This window comes from Malaya genurostris, chromosome 3, assembly GCF_030247185.1.
Source record: "Malaya genurostris strain Urasoe2022 chromosome 3, Malgen_1.1, whole genome shotgun sequence".
Classification (NCBI taxonomy): Eukaryota; Metazoa; Arthropoda; class Insecta; order Diptera; family Culicidae; genus Malaya; species Malaya genurostris.
Window position 1 is genome coordinate 261,530,276 of NC_080572.1, and position 23,321 is coordinate 261,553,596.

Genomic DNA, 23,321 nt, shown 5'->3' on the forward strand with positions numbered 1-23,321 from the left:
TTCAAAAAAAAATTCAGCGAACTAATACACATATTCAAGTTAACATGAACGAAACATTAATCTCCAAAGCTTTTTATCAAAAAATCTTTGTGTGTGGTACTGTTTGAAACATAGCAGATTTCAAAAAGTAAACGGCTGATAAGTGCAACTTATCGTTGAAACACCCTTTAAGTAGTTTCGAATATGAAAACCGAATTAATACTTTGTATGCCAAAATCAGACTTGAACTTTTCAGAACAGAAAACGTTTAAAGCCAGTTTTAGTGCAAGAGTTCTGAATAACCGGATAAAATCTTAGCCGGTACTTTCAGAGTAAATGCGTTGGTTTTTACATGGACATTTTTTAATTCACGATGTTTCAGTTTTGAGCTTATTTCCACCTCTGGTTTAAAGTATATCTATGATATGTGTGTTGTGGGCTATAGGGTTTGTTACTTTTTAGGTTAAGTGAAATTTGCGTTAAGCAAAGTTTCATGTCCGTCTTTGGGGTGTTCTATCGTTGCATTCATTGATATCAAATAAATTTCAGAATACAAAAATAGAGGAAATACGATTGACTTTTATGTTTCACTTTCAGAACGCTTGCACTAGTTTTGACGCGAAGTAGCTGGTATATATAAAAATGGCGATGAATCACAAAAAATATAGTTTCAATGCGAGATTTATGATGTAACATTCCAGAGAACTACAAGTATTTATTAAAACTGCACGGAGAACCCTTCGATCATAAAATTGCGATATCGCAGTTTTTGATTTTTGCGACAGTTGATTTAACTAATTTCTTTTTGATTCAACCAATATGGTTTTTGATTTGCATATATTCAAGTAGTTAAAAAATATGTTGTTTTGAATGCTGTCAAATGCCGGAGACAGTTGAAAGCAAAACAATAATCGCAATGCAAAATCAACAACTTTTTTAGTTGAAATCTGTTCGCGTCGCTTCAAAATGTCAATGAAAACAACATCGATGGTTAAAGCGTTTGGTGAAATTGTGTTCATTCGATTTGAGAAATTTATGATAACAAGTGTTTATCTAACAGCGGTGTTGTGATAAAATTAACCTTGTTTAAGATAAAAAAGATTTGGTGACAAATTAGAAAATGATCATCTCGTAATGTTTCAGGTATGCGCAAAAATTTTATGCTTCAAATTCGATCATTGATTTACTTCCAGCAGACTGTTTTACTTCCAGCTGTTTGATACCGACGATTATGTTCATGCATTAGCAATAAAACGCTTTTTGACATGAATTTAATTTATAAAAGTAACAGAAGCGAAGGGTTTCAAACGCACAGAACGCGCTGCGATTGAATGGCGCGTTTGAATTGCCGTCGCAAAATTCCAATTCCCAGCGGTTGATGCACCAAAGCTCATATAAATTGACTAAAATTATCAGTGCATAACTTTAGTTCAACCGTTTGAAAGCATCATTTTAGGTAAATTTAATAATTTCGCTAATTTACTCGCCCCTCCGGGCACTTTTGCTGATTGAAAACGTTTTTCTACATCAATCATTTCCGATCGAATCAGAAGTATTTTTTTTAGAATTTAGATCTTTACTGATCTCAAAACAAACAAACAAATAAAACCGATTTATTTTTCAACTAACAGAATTTTGTTTCAATAACAACACCAGTTATTTCAACTAAAATATTTGTTGAAATTGAAAGGTATGTGTCCTCACTAATTGACAGCATTTTTTTTCAAACAGTTGAATTAGTTGTTTCAACCATCGTTTCTGCTAATCGAAAAACAAAAATGACAGTTTAGTTGAAACAACAATCGATTAGTTGTACCAAATTTTAACCAATCGAATTCAGAAAAACAACTAACATTTTGGTTGTTTCACGATCGCGAGGGGTTCCGTGTAGTTAGTAATCTTACAGAAAAAATAATGTGTGTTCTTTTACATGGTGTTTGTTAAAAAAAATGACGGGGGCGACTATTTTTGAGCTCGCCTCGGACGTCAGAAATGCTCACTACGGCTCTGGGATTTATTTTCCCAGTAACTGTTTATTCTCTCGTTCTAAAAAATTTTCATTTTTGCATGCCTTGGGTTGGGTAACTCTAATTGAAATCCAACTGGTTTAGGTAAGTATTATATTTGTCTGAAATATTTACAATCACGTCATACAAATTTTATATATACATTCTAATCTATCTGTGTCATCTCGCGTTGTCTGGATGATGATAAAGTATGCACAGGCTTAAAACAACAGACAATGTTACTGCCCGCACACGGATCCAAAAGTTCCGGTGCACGGTGCTGGCCGGACTAAATGCTCCTTCTTGTGTTTCATCACCTGCCAAGGTAATAGAAAGTTGAATTGAATGGAATACTTATTCAGACTGTCTGTCTAACCATCTAAAATGTAAACGATTGTGCTGGCACTACCGTACAATTCCGGTGCGCACGTGTAATTTCCAGCGTCATCATAATCCACATTTCGTATCAGATGCTGCGAAGTGATGCTATTCGGAGGGGATTTGTCTCGTTTCCGCAAGGATTCATACGAAACGATCTAAAAACACAAATGAAAACTATGAATTCTCAGCGATAAAAATAGATAGCGTGTAGTTACATCGTTTTGATGGTACCAAATCACGTGGCTTGGTCGACGATCGTAGTTGTGATTAACTATGCATGTGAGATTCAGATTATCTCCTTTGTACGCGTATACCATGGTCCCCTCCAGGATTTGGGTGGTTGCTGCGAGGAACAGATAATCTGAAAACATTTGTTATACGTTGTTATATATGGGAAATATTTGGCACATCATCGGTAGTGCAGAGTCTCCTACCTCTATCAGAGTACATTCGATTATAAATGTCCCCATTGCTGTTGCTGTTGCTGCTAACGCCATATTCGTCTTCATTGAATAAGCTTCGTTTCGGTTCTGGCATACCAACAGGTACTGGTAAATCGTAGAGAATGTCGTCTTGTCGTCTTACGAGATCGGAATCATCTGGAAGGAAGCAAATATCCGTCACTATGAATCAATTTCTATGTAGATGACTTCAATTAGTATACCAAGGATAAATATTTAGACTAGAGAATATGTTTCACATGAATGTTTCATTTGAATATATCCTTTCAATGAAAACCGCTAAGACCTCCCGAAATCAGAAACAGAAACAAAAAAATGTTTGGTACGAAGCCAACAGTGTAAAAACTAAATAAAATGAAGGTTAACTCCGGGGCAAACGAACGACAATAATAAAAAGACGTTAAATTGTACTGGATGACTGGAAAGAGAAAGTGCGCGAGCTTAACATAGTTGGACAAGATTCTGCAGATGAGAAAGATATTCTGCCGCTGGATCCCGCACATACTTATTTAGGACTAAAAAGACGAACGCAAGTGCACTTCGAGTACATGTTTGGCTGGATCCATTATTATACGCTAGAGAACAAAATGATTACCCGACAATGGACTAAAGTAGTATTTCGAAGCGGCACGAGTGTCTGAAAGGGAGGCCCAATGGTTCAGAGACCAATAACGCTATGAAATGGCCTTACATGGAGAACATGAGCATCGCTACCATGGTTAAAATCAACGATTTAGGGTCTCAGTTACTTGCCCATTTACCTTGTTCACATGATTTGGCCTGTTCGAGCTATTATCTGTTCCCGAACCTCAAGTCATCTATGAGAAATCGATGTGAGTTTCGTTTAGGCATTTTAGACCGCTACTTCTGGAACCTGATACCGAAATCTGTATAGCCAAAGTAAGTTTGTATGGCCAACTAATATGAACTACAAATTTAGAAGATGATTTCCGTTCTCCACGATTCGAAGTTAGGGAGCTATCTCGGACCATTTCTCAAAATCTATCACAAATCTTGTGTATTTTTGTACTCTAGAAATGGCCATTTAGAAGGTCTTAGACATGTGCGTTAAAAATGGCATGACAGTAAACGGCAAGAAATGTAACACAATAACAATAACGATAGCTAGAGTGTTTGTCGAAAATTCTGGTAAAAGGCACACCTGAAATTATGTATATAAGCAATCTTCAGTAACATTTTTTTTTTATTTGAGGGCCCCTCCCGAATCGAAATCCTGAGTATGGGCCTGCTTCTACTGAAATTTACTTCCCCACCCTCAGCGATGGTATAAAATTTTCATTACTCTTCACCCTGTAATTCCGAAACCGGATCCAGATGGAATTCAGCAGTTTTATATGAGACCATAAGACCGTTCATTTGAACTTTAGTTTGTAAAAATCGCTCACTTCATCTCTGAGGAAAGGAACTAAGTAGTTTAAAATTGAAATTTCCACACTAATCGTCCTGTACTTCAGGAAGTTGGACACACACACACATAAGGTATATGAATCTCAGCCCACTAGATTTAGGCTCAAAAATTGAATTTGATCCGGTACGAGAGTAACGGGGTAAAATGTGCAAAACAAATGAAAAAATTACACTCGATTTTCTCAGAGACCGCATAACCAATTTCCTTCAACTAATGTCGTCTTCTCTTGATGTCAAATCAAATCCAGTTTCCGCCCTAACTGCTGTCAACCCGTTTGCTTGAAAAATTTCGAGCCTAGTTTTAACGTCGTTGAACTGAAAATCGAATCAGTTTCGAACCTGATTCTTATATCGGGTTTGCTCACACCCCCGTTGCTAAGTGAGCACCCAACACAACTTCGTGAAAAGTGTTTATTTTATGTGACTACCCTGGGTCAGTTTAGACGAAAACGATATAAGATTCCATTCCTATGTTTCATAGCCTACTATTGAATTCCATGCTAATTCGACTTTCGTCAAAAAAAGTCATAAACAGAACTCTCTTCATTTTCTCAAAGACGGCTGAGCAAATTTTCACAACTTTAGACTCAAATGAAAGGTTTTATGGTCTCATAGACTACTATTGACATTTGTTCGGATGCGACTTCTGGTTCCGAAACAGCTAGGAGAAGCATGTTTAAAATTTATACCATCATGTAGAGCGAAATTGCAAAAAAAAGAAGAATTCCTATGAATTTAGCTCAAAACTTTTTATAAATTGGAAAGGTTATGTTAGTGTATGCTTAAACAAACTTTTTTTTTGTTCTTTTTCAAGATCTAGAAAAAAGTTTTTTTTTAAGAATCCCTCAGTGATATTTATAGGAACATGAGTTATTAGAGAAAAGCATCGTTATGTATTTAGCCTAAAAATGTAAACAGTATTATATTTGATCGGAAATGCTTTTATTGTTTTTCAAAATATTCCCCTAGATGATCAATGCACATGTTTTCCACGCTTCTTGAGGTACCCCCAAAAATGGTTTTTGAACGCTTCAACAGCTTCTTCAGGAGTATTGAGTCACTCTCTACGCAATTTATTTTACACGGAAGGGTACAAAGAGAAATCGTTAGGTGCCAAGTCAGGACTATAAGGTGGGTGGCACATGAATTCGACGTTTTGGGTGTTCGGTTGTTTGAGTCGTTGTGCTAGAACTTGCATTATCGTGATGAAGAATGATTTTGCGTCTTGCGTTTGGTTTCCTTATTTCACAAAAAAAACTTCTGGCAAACAAATGATGGTATACCAATCATAATTCACGGTCTTACGATCCTCTAAAGAAACGGTAACGATATGTCCGTTTATACCGAAAAACTAAGCATTCATTTTCTTTGACGTGCTTCGAGAGCGAAAACTTTTGTTGGATTTGGTCGACTGCTGTTTAGTTTCGGGCTCATATGAGTAAATGCATGTTTCGTCACCTGTGTAGATGTTATACAAAAAAATTGAAGCACCACGAGTCGTTTTTGAGCGATTGTCAAATTATGTAGAATCCAAAGTGAACAATTTTTTTCACGACTCAATGTTAATGGAAAATAACATATAAACTTTTCACACTAATCCCTACCTTTCACGGTACGTCTCATGACGATCTTCCATTATCAGATTTTTTACAGCATCGATGTTTATTTGGCAAAACAACTGATTTTGGACGACCTTCTTTGAATTCATCGGCAAGCGAAGTACGACCACGATTGAATTCGTTATACCAGTTTTGCCTTTCTCATGTAAAGGTTGCTTCAGATAGAATCGGAACAAAAACAATAGCCTGTATTTCAGTTATTTATTATTGGATTCAAGATCTTTTTTTATACAAATGTAGCGTTTTCTTCATACTTTCAAGAAAAAATACGGATAAAATTATTCGTCACGGTTTCGAAGGAATTCTCGAATTTTTCCTGTAACACGGCTTATTAGGCGGCGCACACCTTCTTCGTCCATCGTTTTAGCTATATTATTCCACCAGGTCGTCATCTGATTGATGTCTTTGACAACCTTTCCCTTTGCCACCTCTTCATGATTGCCCAGTATTTCTCAATAGGGCGGAACTGGGGGCAGTTTGGTGGGTTGAGGTTTTTCGGAAAAAACTGGACTCATTTCTTTGCATACCATTCTTAAACGACTTTGCTGTAATGACAGCTTGCCAAATCTGGCCAAAACATGTCATTGTCTTATTTGTAACGAAAACTTTCATTTTTTTTGCCACAGCTGCAAATGCCCTGCCAAATCATAAATTTTCTTGCAAGTTTGTCGGCAAAAACAAATTTAAATTTGGCTGGAACATCCCCCCGAGCCGTTTCCAAGCAAAATTTTTGACCTGGGATTTGCCCGAAGTCAGCCTTGACATAGGTTTCATCGTCCATCAGAAGACACCCGTCGAACTTGGTCAGCCCCTGGTCATATAGTTTCCGAGCACGAATTTGACCACACTATTCTGTTTTATGGTCCGATTTGGCTGTTTGCTAGTTCGATACGACTTGATTCCTTCCCGGAGTCGAGTTCTCCTCACGGCACTATAGCCAGCACCGAATTTTCTGGCCAAATCACGGTCCGACAGCTTAGGATTCCTTTTAATCGTCTTTAAAATCTTACCACGCAGTTTCCGGTCGAGGCTTCCGAATCGTCGTTAATGTTTCCTTATACCGTTTGATAACGCGCCATACGGTATTTCTGTGCAATGTCAGGTGTTTAGCTAGCCTAGATGCAGACCACAATGGATTTTCCAAATAATTCTGCACAATTTTTTCCCTTCTTTTGGCTTCCACGTTGATTGTTTACAAAGTACAGTCGATTTGTGGAATGTGAAAAATCATACGTGAAGCTGAAAAAATTCCCGACACGTGGGCGCCAAGAATTTCCAAATCCGTCCACCAGGAGCGCTACAATATGAGCAAAAGTTTGTTCCAATTCTAAATGAAGCAAGCTTTAGAAAGGATATGCGATCACTGTGAAAACCGACTTTTGAACCGAAGCCCGGAGGGTCAAGTGTCATATACCATTCGACTCAGCTCGTCGAGTACGCAAAATGTCTGTATGTGTGTGTATGTAACATTTTTTGCAATCTTTTTCCTCGGAGATGGCTTAACCGATTTTCATGAACTTAAATTCAAATGAAAGGTGTTATAACCTCATAAAAGTTTCCTGAATTTTATTTGGATTCGACTTCTGGTTCCGGAATTACAGGGTAATTAGTGAACTCACTTTTCTCAGAGATGGCGTGACCGATTTTTCAATCTTAGGTTCAAATGAAAGATCTGAAGTCCCAAACAAAATATCTAAATTTCATCAGGATGTTTCGGAGTTATAGGGTAAAATGTGCTAAAAATTTAATACCGACACTTAAAGCGGCGAAACAAAAAACGTAAATCTATTTCTAATCTGGCCTCGAACCTTCTCCAATTGGTAACCACTATCGTATCGGTAGACAATTGAACAAATTGACTTCGAGCATCCTGGTTCCCGTTCCTATTCAGGAAACACAGGAAATAGTGATTATATATTCCAAAATGAATCTCACTCATTTTACTCAGCGATGGCTTGGCCGATTTGCACAAACTCAGGTTGAAATGAAAAGTCTTATAGTCCCATATGGAATTCCTGGATTCCTGGACTTCAGGTTTCGGATTTGCAGGGCGGAGATTGTAAAAAAATATGTATACCTTGTTCTTGGGCAGAAAAAATTCCTGATCCTTTGTGCGGGATTGGGTTTCGAATCCAGGTGGGCCGCGTAGAAGGCATTGACTTACCCGTCACATTATACCCGTTCCCGGAACAATAAAGTGTCCTGAACAACTCAGCTAGTTACGAACAATGACTAAATCATAACCCTTTCCAACATCATCGTATCGCGATGGAGGATGCGGGAATTGCGAATTGCATACATCATTCTCAACACCGCACCCCTAGTCCGCTCAGAAATAGCAAACAGACGAGAAATGTCAACACGGGTGTAAATTAACCAGTTAATAATTTAAATACCTCATTTATAAAGCTATGAGTGTCAAAATAAACGTCGCCCCGCGAACAAACAAACTATATTTACTCACACGTCATAATCGCACGGAGTGTAGAATGTCCAACTTGGCTGGATTATAGCGGCAGCGCGTGGAAAACCGGCTTGCACTGACTGATGCTGACTGAAAATGCGGAACTTTATTGGCATCAGGCGATCGCACGATGAAATATCTTCTTCGGTCATTCTAACGAGACCCGGTGATGTTAGTCTGTTTTGAGATTTTCCGAACGCCCACATTCGGAATGGCGCCCTTGTCGACACGCGATGACTTTATGATTTGTACGGTCCGATGAAAAATGAGAAGCGTGGTAACAAAAAATACTGCCCAAAGCAATTATTCGTTGGGGAAAATTCAATTGATCTGGAGCAGTATGAGCCTTACATCAGGTTCTCAGTTTTATGTAATTTGCACTATGTCATATCTCTAGTGTTCTGCTTGCAAAATTTTTCTGTTCATTTATTTTAGTAGCGAGAAAAAAATTAAACCTCAACATGTTGTACAATTGCGATTTTAAATTAATATCAGCTTACGCTCATTTACATGAATTAATTCAATGACAAGGCCCATCGGTGCAAAGACTCAAGATTATTTAAGATAAATATTTACATGAAATTAACTAGGAAACAAACACTGAAATTGCACTTAGCAATTAGAAATGAAAGCTATACAATCTGTTGCTATCATACGACTGATTTTTGACAGACTATAACAGGAAAAACTTCCACTACAATGTACTTGAAAAATTCATAAAATGCACATCCATTACAATTCGCCAATGCAAGCAACTAATTAAAACTGTATAACACTAGAATTACTGTCAAAAAGCATCATCTGCATGTGCTGAAGCAAAACTCACTAGAAAATGTCTATCAAAATTATCTCGCTCTGGGCACTGGTACAACCAATGCAATTTTTCAACTCATGACAGAAACGATCGTTGATGTGCACCACTCTTTAAGTACATTATGATGATGTGTTACGAAAAAAATCATCGTGCATAGGAAAGCCATATATAATGCTTGCGAGATTTATTTAAAGCAAAAACGTCATTTTACTGCAAAATTACTCTGTATGATATTAATGTTTACTCATATTCAGCAACAGGTTTCGTTGACATGAAAATGGTTCAGTTGAATGATGAGTGGGGTTGTTATTTGTTTGCTCGGAATGATTTATAGGTATATTGTTGCATCACATCGTTCAGTTTGTGTCTGTATCGAATGAAGCTCACCAAACATAAATATTTCTTTAGAAACCATGATTAACAAGTCTTAGCTATATAAATTTGAATTCAGTAAATATTATGCACTACGTGAAAGAGATAGTAAAAATAATGGTACGTATATGCTAACTTTTCCTCAAGAGTAAAGTAGTTAGCAACATTCAAACTTTGACGGCTCTAAAATGGTTTAATTTTCTTCAGTATGTTTTGCCGTGACTCGTTATTTTTAAAAGTCAATATTAGCTGCGTAATCAATTAGTTTCGATACAATGGGTCGTTTTATAGATGAGTGAAATTGATCTGAACACACGAACGAAAATTCTGCACATTTGTACAGCCAAATGGTAAATCAACACCACGGTGGCTATGGAAAAGCTCGGATTGAAGGAGTGGGTCTGGCAAGCAATTTGTACCTGTGTTTTCCGAGGACGACTATGTGAAGAAAAGAATGATGACACTGTACAAAAGGCATAAAGCTCCTCCAAATATATTATATATCAATATTGATCACTCCAATGAATCCAATACAAATCGAAAAAGACATGACAGTTACACCATCTCGTGACGGAAAAGGTTTCTAATTCAATATAGTTTAACCTATTATGTTCAAGCGTATGATATATCATACGCAAAACTTCCTTTATTTTAATGCATTGCCACTTTAGAATTTCAATATTATTAAGGAGTGTATCGAAAATAAGCTATCCACATACATTTGTATCGTACGCATGTATTTGTGGTGGTTTTTTATGCTCAGATCACAGCATGCAGTGCGTTTGGCTGTCAGCTTTCGTTTGTTTACTTGTTTGTGCGGTTGATATTCTGTGTTTTCAAAATGTCGCGTATTGAAAAGGAAGTGAAAATTAAGGTTCTGTACACATGGCTAAGTTACTATGCTAAAATTGGCGAAGCGGTTTGGAATTTATCATGCCAGTGTTAAAACCATCATTAATAAGTTTGGAGAATACTATTCTTTGGATGAGCTACCAGCACAGACTAACAGACAAGACACTCAAATTAGATTCTTCAATCATTTTAACGGTCATTTCGAATATCCCTTTATTTGAGACAGTATTCACATGTGTCATGATGGCGCCACGTTACCCTATCAAAAACATCCTGTCTGTCATCTAGATTGTGTTTATTTTTTCATTTACCAACAGAGTTGCCTGTAATGTATTGATTTGTATACGACCATGGGAATTTCATGCAGGATACAGATTTAATACATATTGCCAAAACTATATACATAATTGTGCCTACTTCTCATCCTCCAACGCAATACAAAATCGAACCCGTTTTGTTACAATATTTACTTGCTTCTGGTCTGCCGCCACTTAATTTCGGGGGGAAAACTACCAACACAATAAAAAATAGTCTAGATGAACAACGTTGAGTCAAATAAATGGTTACCTTCCAACATCGCGAAAAAGTTAAATATATTATCAACATAATCCAATAATTTATTGTGACGATTCATTTTCAATTATTTTGATTACCAACCCGAAACTGGACCAGAAAGTGGTATCTCTAATCATGAAGAACAAATCAATGTCAATACGTGATTTGGCCAAAAAAGCAGGAACGAGTGTCGGAATTATCCAGCGTATCAAGAGGCGAAATCACCTGAAGACCCACAAGAAGCAGAAAATCATGAAACAAAGTGTAGAACGGAAGAAGTGAGAAGCAACAAGGGCCCGGAAATTGTATTCGCGTCTTTTGCAGTGTCTGGATGCATGAGTACTTATGGACGATGAGAGCCAAAACCACTCTCAATTGGCTTGCGGAAAAGAGTATAAATTTCGTTGAGAAAAATTTCAATCCACCGAATTGCCCTCAGCTTCGACCCATCGAACGTTACTGGGCAATCGTAAAGAGAGTCTTCAAGAAGACTGGTAAGGCAGCTGGGAACATGCAGGAGTTCAAAAAAATTTGGGTTCAAGCGTCCAAAAAATGCGATGCAATACTTGTCCGGAACTTGATGGAAAGCGTTCGATCAAAAGTTCGAAAATTCGTGAAGGATTAACTTAATTTTCATCCGGTTTTCATTACGCTCAAGTTTAACCTCGTACAATAAACGATCATTCTTTAGCTAAATAAAATATCGTTTTTTATCATAATTTGAAAGAAAAATTTGTGGATAGCTTATTTTCGATACACTCCTTAGCTTTACTAGAGCAATAGTTGATAGTTTACACTTTTAATTTCTTTGTATATTTAAATTGTTCTCAAGTGTCAACGTTTTATTTGTATTATAATCTTGCAAAGATCACACAAATGACCAAAGAAAAGTAAGCAACATATTCATGTGAATCTTATGTTCGAAACCATAGGTAATACTTCCATCTTTTGACAAACCATTGCAAAAGATTCGAATTAGTTCTTTCTGTAGAGGAATTGCAAACATATATGTTAAACAATAAAATATTGTTGTTATCATTTAACCGTATATCATACGATGGGATAATACAGCAGTATTGTTTACAAAGCACATCGTTAACCAATAAACTAGAGCATCCGAATTTTCCGATTAGTTGAACTCTTTCTAAAATCTCTTGCCATCAGCAAATTAAATCCATTTTATTATATCTTCGAAATATGGAATATTAAAAAACATGACTGCAAAAAAAGTACTAAGGATATGGGCCCTTTAGGATTTGACAAACACGTGAGTATGGAGTAGAACGCTAACTTAGAAAAGGAAGTATAAATACCTCCATAACTGATTAAACATTGGAAAAACTGTTAAATGAGCTTACGATATTCATAATAAATTTTCCAAAAAATGATGAAATGGAAACAAATGAAGTTATTTCTTAAAGTTCGACTACACAGGTTTTAAGCTTAAGGTCATTCATAATTTTGGGTCAGAAAAACCTTCTGACCGTGTGTGCGGGGTGCGAGTCGAACCCAGGTAGGCTGAATGAAAGGCATCGACAAATGATGTTGTTTATTGCAGCTTACAATACAATATATACAAATGATTATATTATCAATAACAATCCACTAATAACCGATACGAAGGTATATTTTGGACGAAATGCACCAAATATTTCTTTTTATATTGTGCCTTCATCTCCGATAGTACTTCTACGAATAATATTTAAAAGACATTGAATCGTATATATGAATACCACTCTCAAAATATAGACATATGTCTTATAATTTTGTTGCCACTGTGTTCACCCAGCGTAGGATATATCATACATAGGATAATTTCGTTTGGAAAAGATTTGAATAGTCTTGGCATTACATTCCTTTTGTGGAATTTGGCCTTTCTGTTTCAACAGACTTCGCACCGATTCTTAGCGTACAGAATCATTGCATGGCTAGCACTACGATCCTACTGACACTATGAATCCATCCAGGTTGGGGCTCGAACATACGACAACTGGCTTGTAAGAGTGCTTGTTTTTAATTTTATTTGATTTTAAGCAGCCGTTCCTCCGTAAAACTCGTAAAAATAAGGGATTTTTATGCACTATCGGGAAGGTTGCAGTTTTTTTCTTCAAATTTTTGGTGATATGTTTGTTGCATTAAAATAATTGAACAAAAATACAACTACGTAAATAAAAAATGGGGAAAAAGCTACTGCTGAATCGAGACTCAAATCCGTAGCTAGCTCCTATCCAGGGGAAATTGTTTTTCCAATTAAACTACCCTGCATGTGCAAACACATGAAGAAACAGCTTATTTGACTAGAAGAACCGAGCATGTCTCGCTTTACTCGGGCCCCACAGCATTCAATTATAGTCCTATCTCCTTAGAACCCATCTGACAGAAAACACTCACCCGTTGCATTGCAAGTCTTTCTGCGGCATCTCATGACAAAATTTACGGACTGTGCACTGATTATGTGGTATGATATCAGATACTGTTCATTGTAACTAAAAACTAAAGATTGAGGAATGGATATTTGCTTGTGTTTTTCAATGCAATGAAATAACGCTATACTTTTGGAAGAGCATTTTTTATTGAAATTATTTCGTATCATCGGTAAAATAGAAGAATTCAGTGCTCTGCACTTAGAGCAAATTTGTCAATAACTTCATCAATTAAACCGCTTTGTCGTTGCAATTTGTTTTCAACTGTCAAAAGCATAAAAGCGTGACAGAGAGAACAACAAATCTCAGAACTGAACTGAGATATTCCTTCGAATCTGTGCAGTAACTCATATGCACGGAAATGACACTTGATTTTTTTTTGTGTATATTAGAAGTGTGTAAATATACGCCATTTCGGTGCACAAGACAAAGAGCTTGAGTTCAGAGCGCCTCGCATTGGTCACGGTGATGCGATATGGAACGATAGTTTGGATGTAATTGACCAGCAAGTGCAAGTAGCTTAGGGTGAGTTTGTTCATATTGTGCTGTGGGCAAAGTCGCTCATTATTTTATATTGGTACCATCCAACCTGCTTTCATCGAATAGATGCAGAATTTAGTTGCATGCGGCAATTCCTTCAATTTGACCGGTTGTGCAATGCACAAGGAGCACATTCTGCTTCGCCGTCAGATGCTGATTTGAAAATTGTTTTTGTGTATTTCAAGTCTTCGGAACAAAAATTTTCAATACTTTCAATTTAGTTACCGCTCCGTTTTTACCTTTTTTATATATATAAAAAATAGGTATAGAAATCGCTCAAACTTTAGCGATGCTTGGGAGCAACGTGAAACATGATTTTTTATACTGTTACATGCAACTGTTTCTAAGTAATAAAAAGACTGTGTACTGCATCTTTTTTCATGACATTTTACCTCGGATCGATTTTAGCACGGTTCGTTTTTGGCAACATAATCGTTCGAATATGACATATGTAAACCAGATGATGGCGACATTTTCGAGTTGAAAGCAATTCCATAATTATATTGATTTAAACTACTTACAGAAATAAATGCTGGAAGAACATTACACCCATATACCATTCGAATCAGTTCGTCGAAATCAGCAAATGCGGGAGTGAAAAATAATTTCATTAAATTTTCTCGGAGATTACTCAACCGTTTTTTTACAAACTCAGGTTCATATGAAAAGTCGTATGCTCCCAAACAATGTGCCTGAATTACGTTTGGATCCGACTTCTGGTTACGGAACTACAGGATGATATGTGAAACGAAATTAAAATTGTGTAACTCATTTTTATCGTAGATGGCTGAACCGATCTAAGATTCAAATGAAAAGTTTTAAGATCCTATAAAACATTTTGCTTTTCAGTCAGATCCAACTTCCGGTTTCGGAGATACAGGGTGATTAATATAAAAATGTCCATTTCACATAAATTAATGAGGTTTATCGGGTCTGCTGATTTGAATAGTCGACAACCAAATAAACTCATTTCAGTTTAAGCGGTATTAAATTTTCGATCCGGAAGGCACCCAAAAATTTAACTCGCACTACAATTTCTCAAAAATACCTGCACCGATTTTCAAACATTTTGAATCGAATGTGAACTATACAGCTCCTCAGGTGAATCTAACTGATTTCGGTTAAACCGACTTTCGAATTCCGGTTCCAGTATCGAATCGTTCCCCAAAGCTCAATCATTTTCTTAAAAGAAGGTCAAATCGAATTTCAAAAACAAAAATTCAAATTAAGGAATTTATGATCCCATACATAATTAATGAATTTTATCCGATTCTGGAATTACAGAGTGATGAGTTTTTAAAATTCAAATCGATATAGAAGATGATAATTCCAAAAAGCTTCAAAATTGGACTCGAAACTTTTACAATTTATTCGTCATATTTTTTTTTCACACGAATCGGTTTGGGTTATGCTGGTTCCTGAATACTGGCTCTGGAAGTGCCTTAAAAGCCGTAAACTTTAAAGTGGAACCTACTTCGACATATCATGGAATGTTCAATCGATTGTCACACTTTAAGATTCAAATTCGATCCGATTTGCAGTTTCGACATTACAGAGTAATGAGTGATTATAATCTCAAATTGCCGCTTAAAAATATATTCATGAAAAAAACACATGCGGATTGATAAAAAAAGGTTTGATCTCACTTCTAGGAGGATTGAGCACGTTTTTACCTTTTTACCTTTTTTTATATATATAAAAAATAGGTATAGAATTCGCTCAAACTTTCGAAAAAATTTCCGAGGCCCGGAGGGCCGATTGTCATATACCAATCGATTCAGCTCGACGAACTGAGCAAATGTCTGTGTGTGTGTATGTGTGTGTGTCTGTATGTGTGTTGTCAACTAAGAGGTCGAGATCTCAGAGATGGCTGGACCGATTTTGATCAAACTAGTCGCAAATGAAAGGTCTCCCCGTCACCCAGAACGCTATTGAATGGTTTTAAGATCGGATGTTTACTTTTTGAGTTATACGAAGTTTTATGTCAAAATTTTCAGTTTTTTGACAGTATCTGTCACAATTGACCTTGAAAACAGAATATGTTTTCAGACTTAGATTCCGTACGGTAATAGCTATCCAACAAGCTATAGATTGTTAAAATCCGTCCATTTTTAACGGAGATATCGAATTTTTTGTGTAAGCGACTTTTCCCCCATATTCCAGCAGTAGAAGTTCTGAGCGCTGTATGGCAATGAAAGGCTTGGGAGCAACGTAAAACACGATTTTTTATACTGTTACATACAATAGTTTCTAAGTACCAAAAAGACTGTGAACAGCATTAATTTTCATGACATTTTGCCTCGGACCAATTTTAGCACGGTTCGTTTTTGGCAACATAATCGTTCGAATATGACATATTGGAAAGATGGTAGTACTTCCGAATTCTGAACAATTTCATAATTATATTGATTTAAACTGCTTACAGCAATATGTGCTGGAAGAACAAAACACCCATATACCATTTGAATCAGTTTCGAAGATGACTCAACCGTTTTCTACAAACTCAGATTCATATGAAAATTCGTATGCTCCTAAACAAGGTTCCTGAATTATGTTTGGATCCGACTTCTGGTTCCGGAACTACAGGATGATATGTGAAATGAAATTAAAATTGTGTAACTTATTTTCCTCGTAGATGGCTGAACCGATCTAAGATTCAAATGATATCTAAGAATCATCTAAGATTTGCTGATTTGAATAGTCGACAACCAAATAAACTTATTTCAGTTTTAGTGGTATTCAGTTTTCGATTCGGAAGGCACCCAACAATTTAACTCGTACTACGATTTCTCTAAGATGTCTATACTGATTTTTAAACATATTGAAACAAATGTAAACTAATCAGGTGAATTTGTCTGACTTCGGCTACACCGATTTTCGAATTCCGGCTCCAGTATCGAATCGTTTCGCAAAGCTCAATCGTTTTCTCAAATAAAGCCAAATCGAATTTCAGAAAAAAATTCAAATTAAAATAAACTTATAGTCCCACACAAAATTAATTAATTTTTTTCAATGCTGACTTCCGATTCTGGAATTACAGGAGGATGAATTTTTAAAATTCAAACCGATATAGAAGATGGTAATCCCGAAAAGCTTGAAAGTTGGACTCAAAACTATTGCAATTTATTCGTCATATGGCCATACAAATCTGTTTGGTTTATGCTGGTTCCTGAATACCGGCTCTGGAAGTACCTTAAATTACCGTAAATTCTAAAGTGGAACTCACTTCGACATATCATGAAAAGTTTAATCGATTGTAATCTTTTTAGATAGAGTAATGAGTGATTAAAATGTCAAATTGCAGCTTAAAACGACGGTCATTTAAATAATGTCATGAAAACCGAAGAATATTCATGAAAAATACACATGCGGATTGATAAAAAAAGGTATCATCTCACTGATAGGTGGATTAAGCACGTTTTTAGTAAAAAATCAATAATTTTTGAGAACGTTAAAGTGCTTTGGTTTCCTATTTATTTCAATGTGGACGACACCAATATTTGTTTTTTATTTAATAATAATAAACTATGCGTTTCCATTGAAGCTCTATTAGAAGGAAGTATTTATACGCCTTTCTTTCCAGAATCTTGAATGGTTGAATGTTAAATATTTTTAGAAAAACTCGAAAATTGTGATTTTTTATATTTTCAAAATTAAAGAAACGGAAGAGTGTCCAAAAATTATTTATTTATTACGAAAAAAATTAGCGTGGTACCAAAATCGGAAGTTAGAAAAAACAAGGACATACATCTTTAAATTATTTGAAAAAACCTGTAATGTTTAAAACATCCCTGATTTTTTTCAAATTTTTCGGAGGACGGAAGTTTCAAAAATCAAATAAAATGAAAATCAATAGAACCGCCCTAGCCCCGTCAGTTTTGAAAGAATTATCTCTTTCATTCCATATTTGAACGATAAGAATCCCATTTGGGGGCAGAATTCACATGTTTACTCGACTGGGCTTTGCCTTTCTCTATAGAAAGCTGGTAGAATTGCTAGCAAAATGAACTTTGATCGGAGCACCGCAGACCCCCAATTTTATATATCGTGTGTGAATATGTGTGTGCACATTTCAAAGACTTTTCTCGGAGGTGGATGAAGAGATTTGAACAATCTTAGGCTCGTTCGAAAGCTATTCCTGGGATATGAAACAAGTATGAAGATCAATTGGCCGTCACTTTCGGAGATATGAAGGCATAAATGTTTTAGTCAACAAAACGCATTTTTTTTCTCTCCGAACAATTTTCTCGGAGATGGCTCAACCGATTTTAACAATCTTATACCGTTTTCGTTTATTGATCAGAGCAGCCCGAAAGCTGACCCAGAGTCGCCCAAACAACGTTTGATTTGTTTGTTTTAGCAACCTGAGGTCGCTCTAGATTGGACTCCAATCGCGTAGTTTCGCTCTGAAAATTTTCTCGGGTCGCACCACGCATCCAGCCAAGTTTGTTTATTTTTTATCTTTTTTTCATGAGTTGTTTAGGGCGCGTACCACGTGTTCGTTTTACTCGGAGTCAGAGTAGCCCGCGTCTAGGTTCAAAAACGAAAACGGTATTAGGCTCGTTCAAAAGCTTCTTTTGGTATGTGAATCAAGTTCGACAATCAGGTGGCCTGCTTTAACCTAATTTTGATCGTTCACCGGGGTGAATTCGACGTCTCTATAATGTACACGGATACATTGTGTACCATATATTTGTACACGAAATAAAAATGCATGCGAACCGCTGCCAATATTGTTGGGGGTCTTCTAATCTTGACCTCATTTTTTTAAAATTCCGTATATTCCACAGCTCACGGGTTATAATGGATCACAAAACATCTGATAGAAGATCCACATCAGCTGATGCCCAGAAATTACTCCAATCAGGGCCGCCGAGAGAAAATTCGGACCCGGGGGGACTGCAATATTACGGGCCCCTAAACATGAAAATTAAGAAACATTTTGAGTAAGAGAATGTCATCATACTAAGAGATTTTTAAATGCATTATTTTAACAAAATAATTCGTAAGCTAAAATTGTTTCGATTTTTGATATTTTGTTTCGTTATGAAGAATGAAAAAAAAAACAATTTTAAATTTCCAGTCCCCCTGAAAAAGTCCGGGCACGGGGGGATTTTTCCCTTTCCCCCTCCACTCTTCACGGCCCTGACTCCAATACATTCACATTTGCATTAGACCATTTGCCGCCCGGGGTACAATATAATTTGCTGCCCCTGTCGTTGGTTTAGTGAGCAAAAAAAAGTCTTAACTCCATCTCCGGAGAGATCGCTTGGACGAACAAAACAAGAAGGTCCAAGGATTGGTTTGCCGCCCCCTAAAAACGTTGCGTCCGGGGCGAGTGCCTTCAGTCACTAAAACCGATTTATTTCAATTTTAAAAATAAATAGCTAACCGACCAAAATAAAGCAGTTTCATCCATGTCCCCATGCAATGTTTACGTTTTGTGTAGAGAGAATATGGACATTGGAATAATGAGACGATCAAAGGGACTAACTGAAAATGACAGTTTCGTCTTGTTTGGTTCCCTTCTATAAATAATTATATTACTTTTAGGTTAACGAAAAAAAAACTTGTACAATGCATCCTTACTAAACAAACGTCACCAACAACTAGAACGCTAGATTTACTCACCCAGTACAATTAAATACAGCGGCAGACTTTTCACCGGTAGCGTCGAAATCTGGCATTCGTAGATGCCGGTGTCTTTCCGCTCGGTCCACTTGATATTGAGGATCCACTCATCGGTGTCGTTCGTGTGTAATGACTGGAACCGTTGATCGGCCGTGTAAGTATACCGATTCACGGTTAAAATGTGCAGGTCACTGTGCCGAATCCAGGATACTGTGTAGGCCCCTAGGTTCTCTACTTTACAGCTCAGAAATGCTGGGTCGCCTTGCCGGACAGTTGCATTTTTCGATACCGACGTCACGAAGTACGGTTCGGCTGAGGGTTGCGTTGGTTTCGGTTTCGGTTCCGTCGGCCACCGGTTTGGACTGTACAGACCGTCGGTGGAATCTGTCGAACGGAGAGAAGAAAAACGGAAAATTTATTCATTAGCTGAGTGGCGTCAGCACATCGGTTCAATCGGTACTCAGCACGTGACAGTGACATGTTTTCACGAATGCGACATATTTTGCGGCAACCATAGTGAGCACATTTGACGAGCAGGTGTCCCGGTGTTTAAATAGTGATGTTCTGATTGCTGTTGAATGTGAAATACAAGCGGTCATCTGTAGACGTCTCTATTTAGTGCTACTTCACAATCCATTAATGTCACTATAAATGTTAGTGATTAATTTTTCGAACACTTTTCAAAATATAAAATCGTCAAGTCGTTTTGACACATTTAGAAGGCATATGAAAATTAATATTTCTATTAAAAGGACTGTTACTTAATGTTTTCCGCATCAGAATAATATTGTTCAGAATTAATTGTTACCGTCAATCTAGAGACCGTTCATCCCGTGATTGATTTCTATGCTACACTTCGCAATTCATTAACTAAAATATGATAAAAATGTGCTAACCCAAGCCGAAAAAGATTAAAGTAAACATTGCCGAATGTGTTTATTACCCGGTTCGGATCAAAAGTCTGACATTATGGCGTGTTAAGTGCTGTACTGCGAATCAAGCCAAAGATCCCATCCGGAATGTAACGTTCCTTTTAGAGCGCATGAAAATTTAAATTTCCTAATCCCCGTGGGTGGTAAAACACCAGGGCAATTAAAAAAAGCAACGGAATGACGGATTAGCTAGAAGCTAAAATATACAAACAAATTCATCAGAGTGTGGTGTTTTGTTTGAATCTGCTTTTATAATTCGTTTCCTCTTGTCAACACCGACTCGGCTGAGCTCGATCAGGAAACGGTTGGCTCGGATGTGTGCAAATATGCGTGCACCACCCAGTTCCTGACCGTCGCTCGTATGCGTGTGGCTCGGTTGGAGTGTCGAGTGAAATTTGTCTGTCTATACTGTTAGTCTGCACTCGAACTACTCGACAACCGTGAGAACTAATTCAAAGCATAGCAGTTCATTTAATGCCACTGAAGCATAGCTAAGTAGAGCAGTTGTCAATTATGCGGTCATCAAATATGCTGAGAACCTTATGACAGAGCCATAGAAATGTCGTTCTGAGTAACGAATCATTTAATTAGACTGGTGAGTTTGGTTCTGATGAGTGGTGATTCCGGTGAACCTGAGAGTTGGCCAGATCTATATCAATAAGCAAATTTTGGTGCTGAAAGTTATATAGGTGTAGTACAAATAAGACAAATTTATTTTTATATTGCATTGAAAGGACGTGGTATAAAAATATTTGATATACGAAGCGACATATTACTCTACATGCAAGTCTTTTTTAGTCTGGGGGATACGTACCGCATAAAAATATTGCAAAAAATACTGCATAACTTCGAACATTTGCAGAAAAACGGATTAACTTTACAAATTTGCCTTAAAAAACGCAAAACCAAGCATTTTGTTTTGCCGGATAATTTAAAAAATAAATGAAATATCGAGATCTGGTGTTATCTCGAAATCTTTTTCATTTGAAAAATATCGCCTTTGTTGCGAAAAAAAATTAAATTTCCGAAATCAGAAATTTTTTTTGTCGATATTTTTTTGTCGATTTTTTTTATAAATGCATGAAACGTCGAGATATGGTGTTACCTCGAAAAAAAATTTTCAGTATGAAATTCAGGAATTACGTAGGGGACCACGAGATCTTTCATTTGAACCTTAGAAAAGGCCTTTGGTGAATCGTGTCTAGGAAAAACACAGGCTTGGATCATGATGAGATCCCTGGCCGCCCAACAACATCTGTTACTGAAGAAAACATTGAATGTGTGTGTGTCTGTATGTGTGTTGTCAACTAAGAGGTCGAGATCTCAGAGATGGCTGGACCGATTTTGATCAAACTAGTCGCAAATGAAAGGTCTCCCCGTCACCCAATACGCTATTGAATGGTTTTGAGATCGGATGTTTACTTTTTGAGTTATACGAAGTTTTATGTCAAAATTTTCAGTTTTTTGACAGTGTCTATCACAATTGACCTTGAAAACAGAATATGTTTTCAGACTTAGATTCCGCACGGTAATAGCTATCCAACAAGCCATAAATTGTTAAAATCCGTCCATTTTTAACGGAGATATCGAAATTTTTGTGTAAACGACTTTTCCCCCTATTCCAGCAGTAGGAGTTTTGAGCGCTGTATGACAAAGAAATGCTTGGGAGCAACGGAAAACACGATTTTTTATACTGTTCCATACAATTGTTTCTAAGTACCAAAAAGACTGTGTACAGCATCCTTTTTCATGACATTTAGCCTCGGACCGATTTTAGCACGGCTCGTTTTTGGCAACATAATCGTTCGAATATGACATATATAAACCAGATGATGGTAGATTTTTTTTTAAATTATATTGTTTTAAACTACTTACAGCAATAAATGCTGGAAGAACATAACATCCATATACCATTCGAATCAGTTCGTTGAGATGTGCAAATGCAAATGCGTGTGTGACAAATAATTTCACTCAATTTTCACGAAAAATTTCTTTTCTACAAATTCAGATTCATACGAAAAGTCGTATGCTCCCAAACAAAGTTCCTCAATTATGTTTGGTTCCGATCTCTGGTTCCGGAACTACAGGATGATATGTGAAATGAAATCAAAATTGTGCCTTCTCGTAGATGGCTGAACCGATCTAAGATTCAAATGAAAAGTTTCAAGATTCTATAAAACATCTTGCTCTTCAGTCAGATCCAACGTCCGGTTTCGGGGATACAGGGTGATTGGTATAAAAATGTCTATTCCACATAAATTAATCAGGTTTATCGTGTTAGCAGATTTGTATAGTCGATAAAAAAACTTTTTTCAGTTTTAGTGGTATTCAGTTTTCGATTCAGAAGGCACCTAAAAATTTAATTCGTGCTATGATTTCTCAAAGATGTCTTCACTGATTTTCAAATACAAATGTAAACTATACAGCTACTCAGGTGAATTTATCTGACTTCGGCCATACCGATTTTTGAATTCCGGTTCCAGTATAAAATCGTTTCTCAAAGCTCAATCGTTTTCTCATAAAAAGCCTAATCAAATTTCAGAAACAAAAATTCAAATTAAAATAAACTTATATATAAAATAATTAATTTTATACATACATACAAAAATTAATTAATTTTATCCAATTATGACTTCCGATTCTCGAATTACATGATGATGAATTTTCTAAATTCAAACCGATATAGAAGATGACAATCCCGAAAAGCTTCAAAGTTGGACTCAAAACTGTTGTAATTTATTCGTCATATGGCCATTCGAATCGGTTTGGGTTATGCTGGTTCCTGAATACCGGCTCTGGAAGTACCTTAAATTACCGTAAACTCTAAAGTGGAACTTACATATCATGGCATGTTTAATCGATTA

General features: G+C 36.6%; 1 protein-coding gene across 3 annotated transcripts in view; it reads right to left on the reverse strand.

The window, feature by feature from the left end:
* Window positions 1-2,085: 2,085 nt before the first annotated feature.
* LOC131437176 (zwei Ig domain protein zig-8-like) overlaps window positions 2,086-23,321 on the reverse strand; it is a 54,736-nt gene continuing 33,500 nt past the window's right edge. For all 3 annotated transcript variants that reach the window (XM_058606347.1, XM_058606348.1, XM_058606346.1), the window contains 5 exons: window positions 19,526-19,909; window positions 2,801-2,965; window positions 2,582-2,727; window positions 2,362-2,521; window positions 2,086-2,302 (listed from right to left, as the gene is read on the reverse strand). In XM_058606347.1, coding sequence (XP_058462330.1) covers window positions 2,166-2,302; window positions 2,362-2,521; window positions 2,582-2,727; window positions 2,801-2,965; window positions 19,526-19,909 — 992 coding nt within the window. In that variant the 3' untranslated portion in view covers window positions 2,086-2,165. The remainder of the gene's footprint in view (window positions 2,303-2,361; window positions 2,522-2,581; window positions 2,728-2,800; window positions 2,966-19,525; window positions 19,910-23,321) is intronic.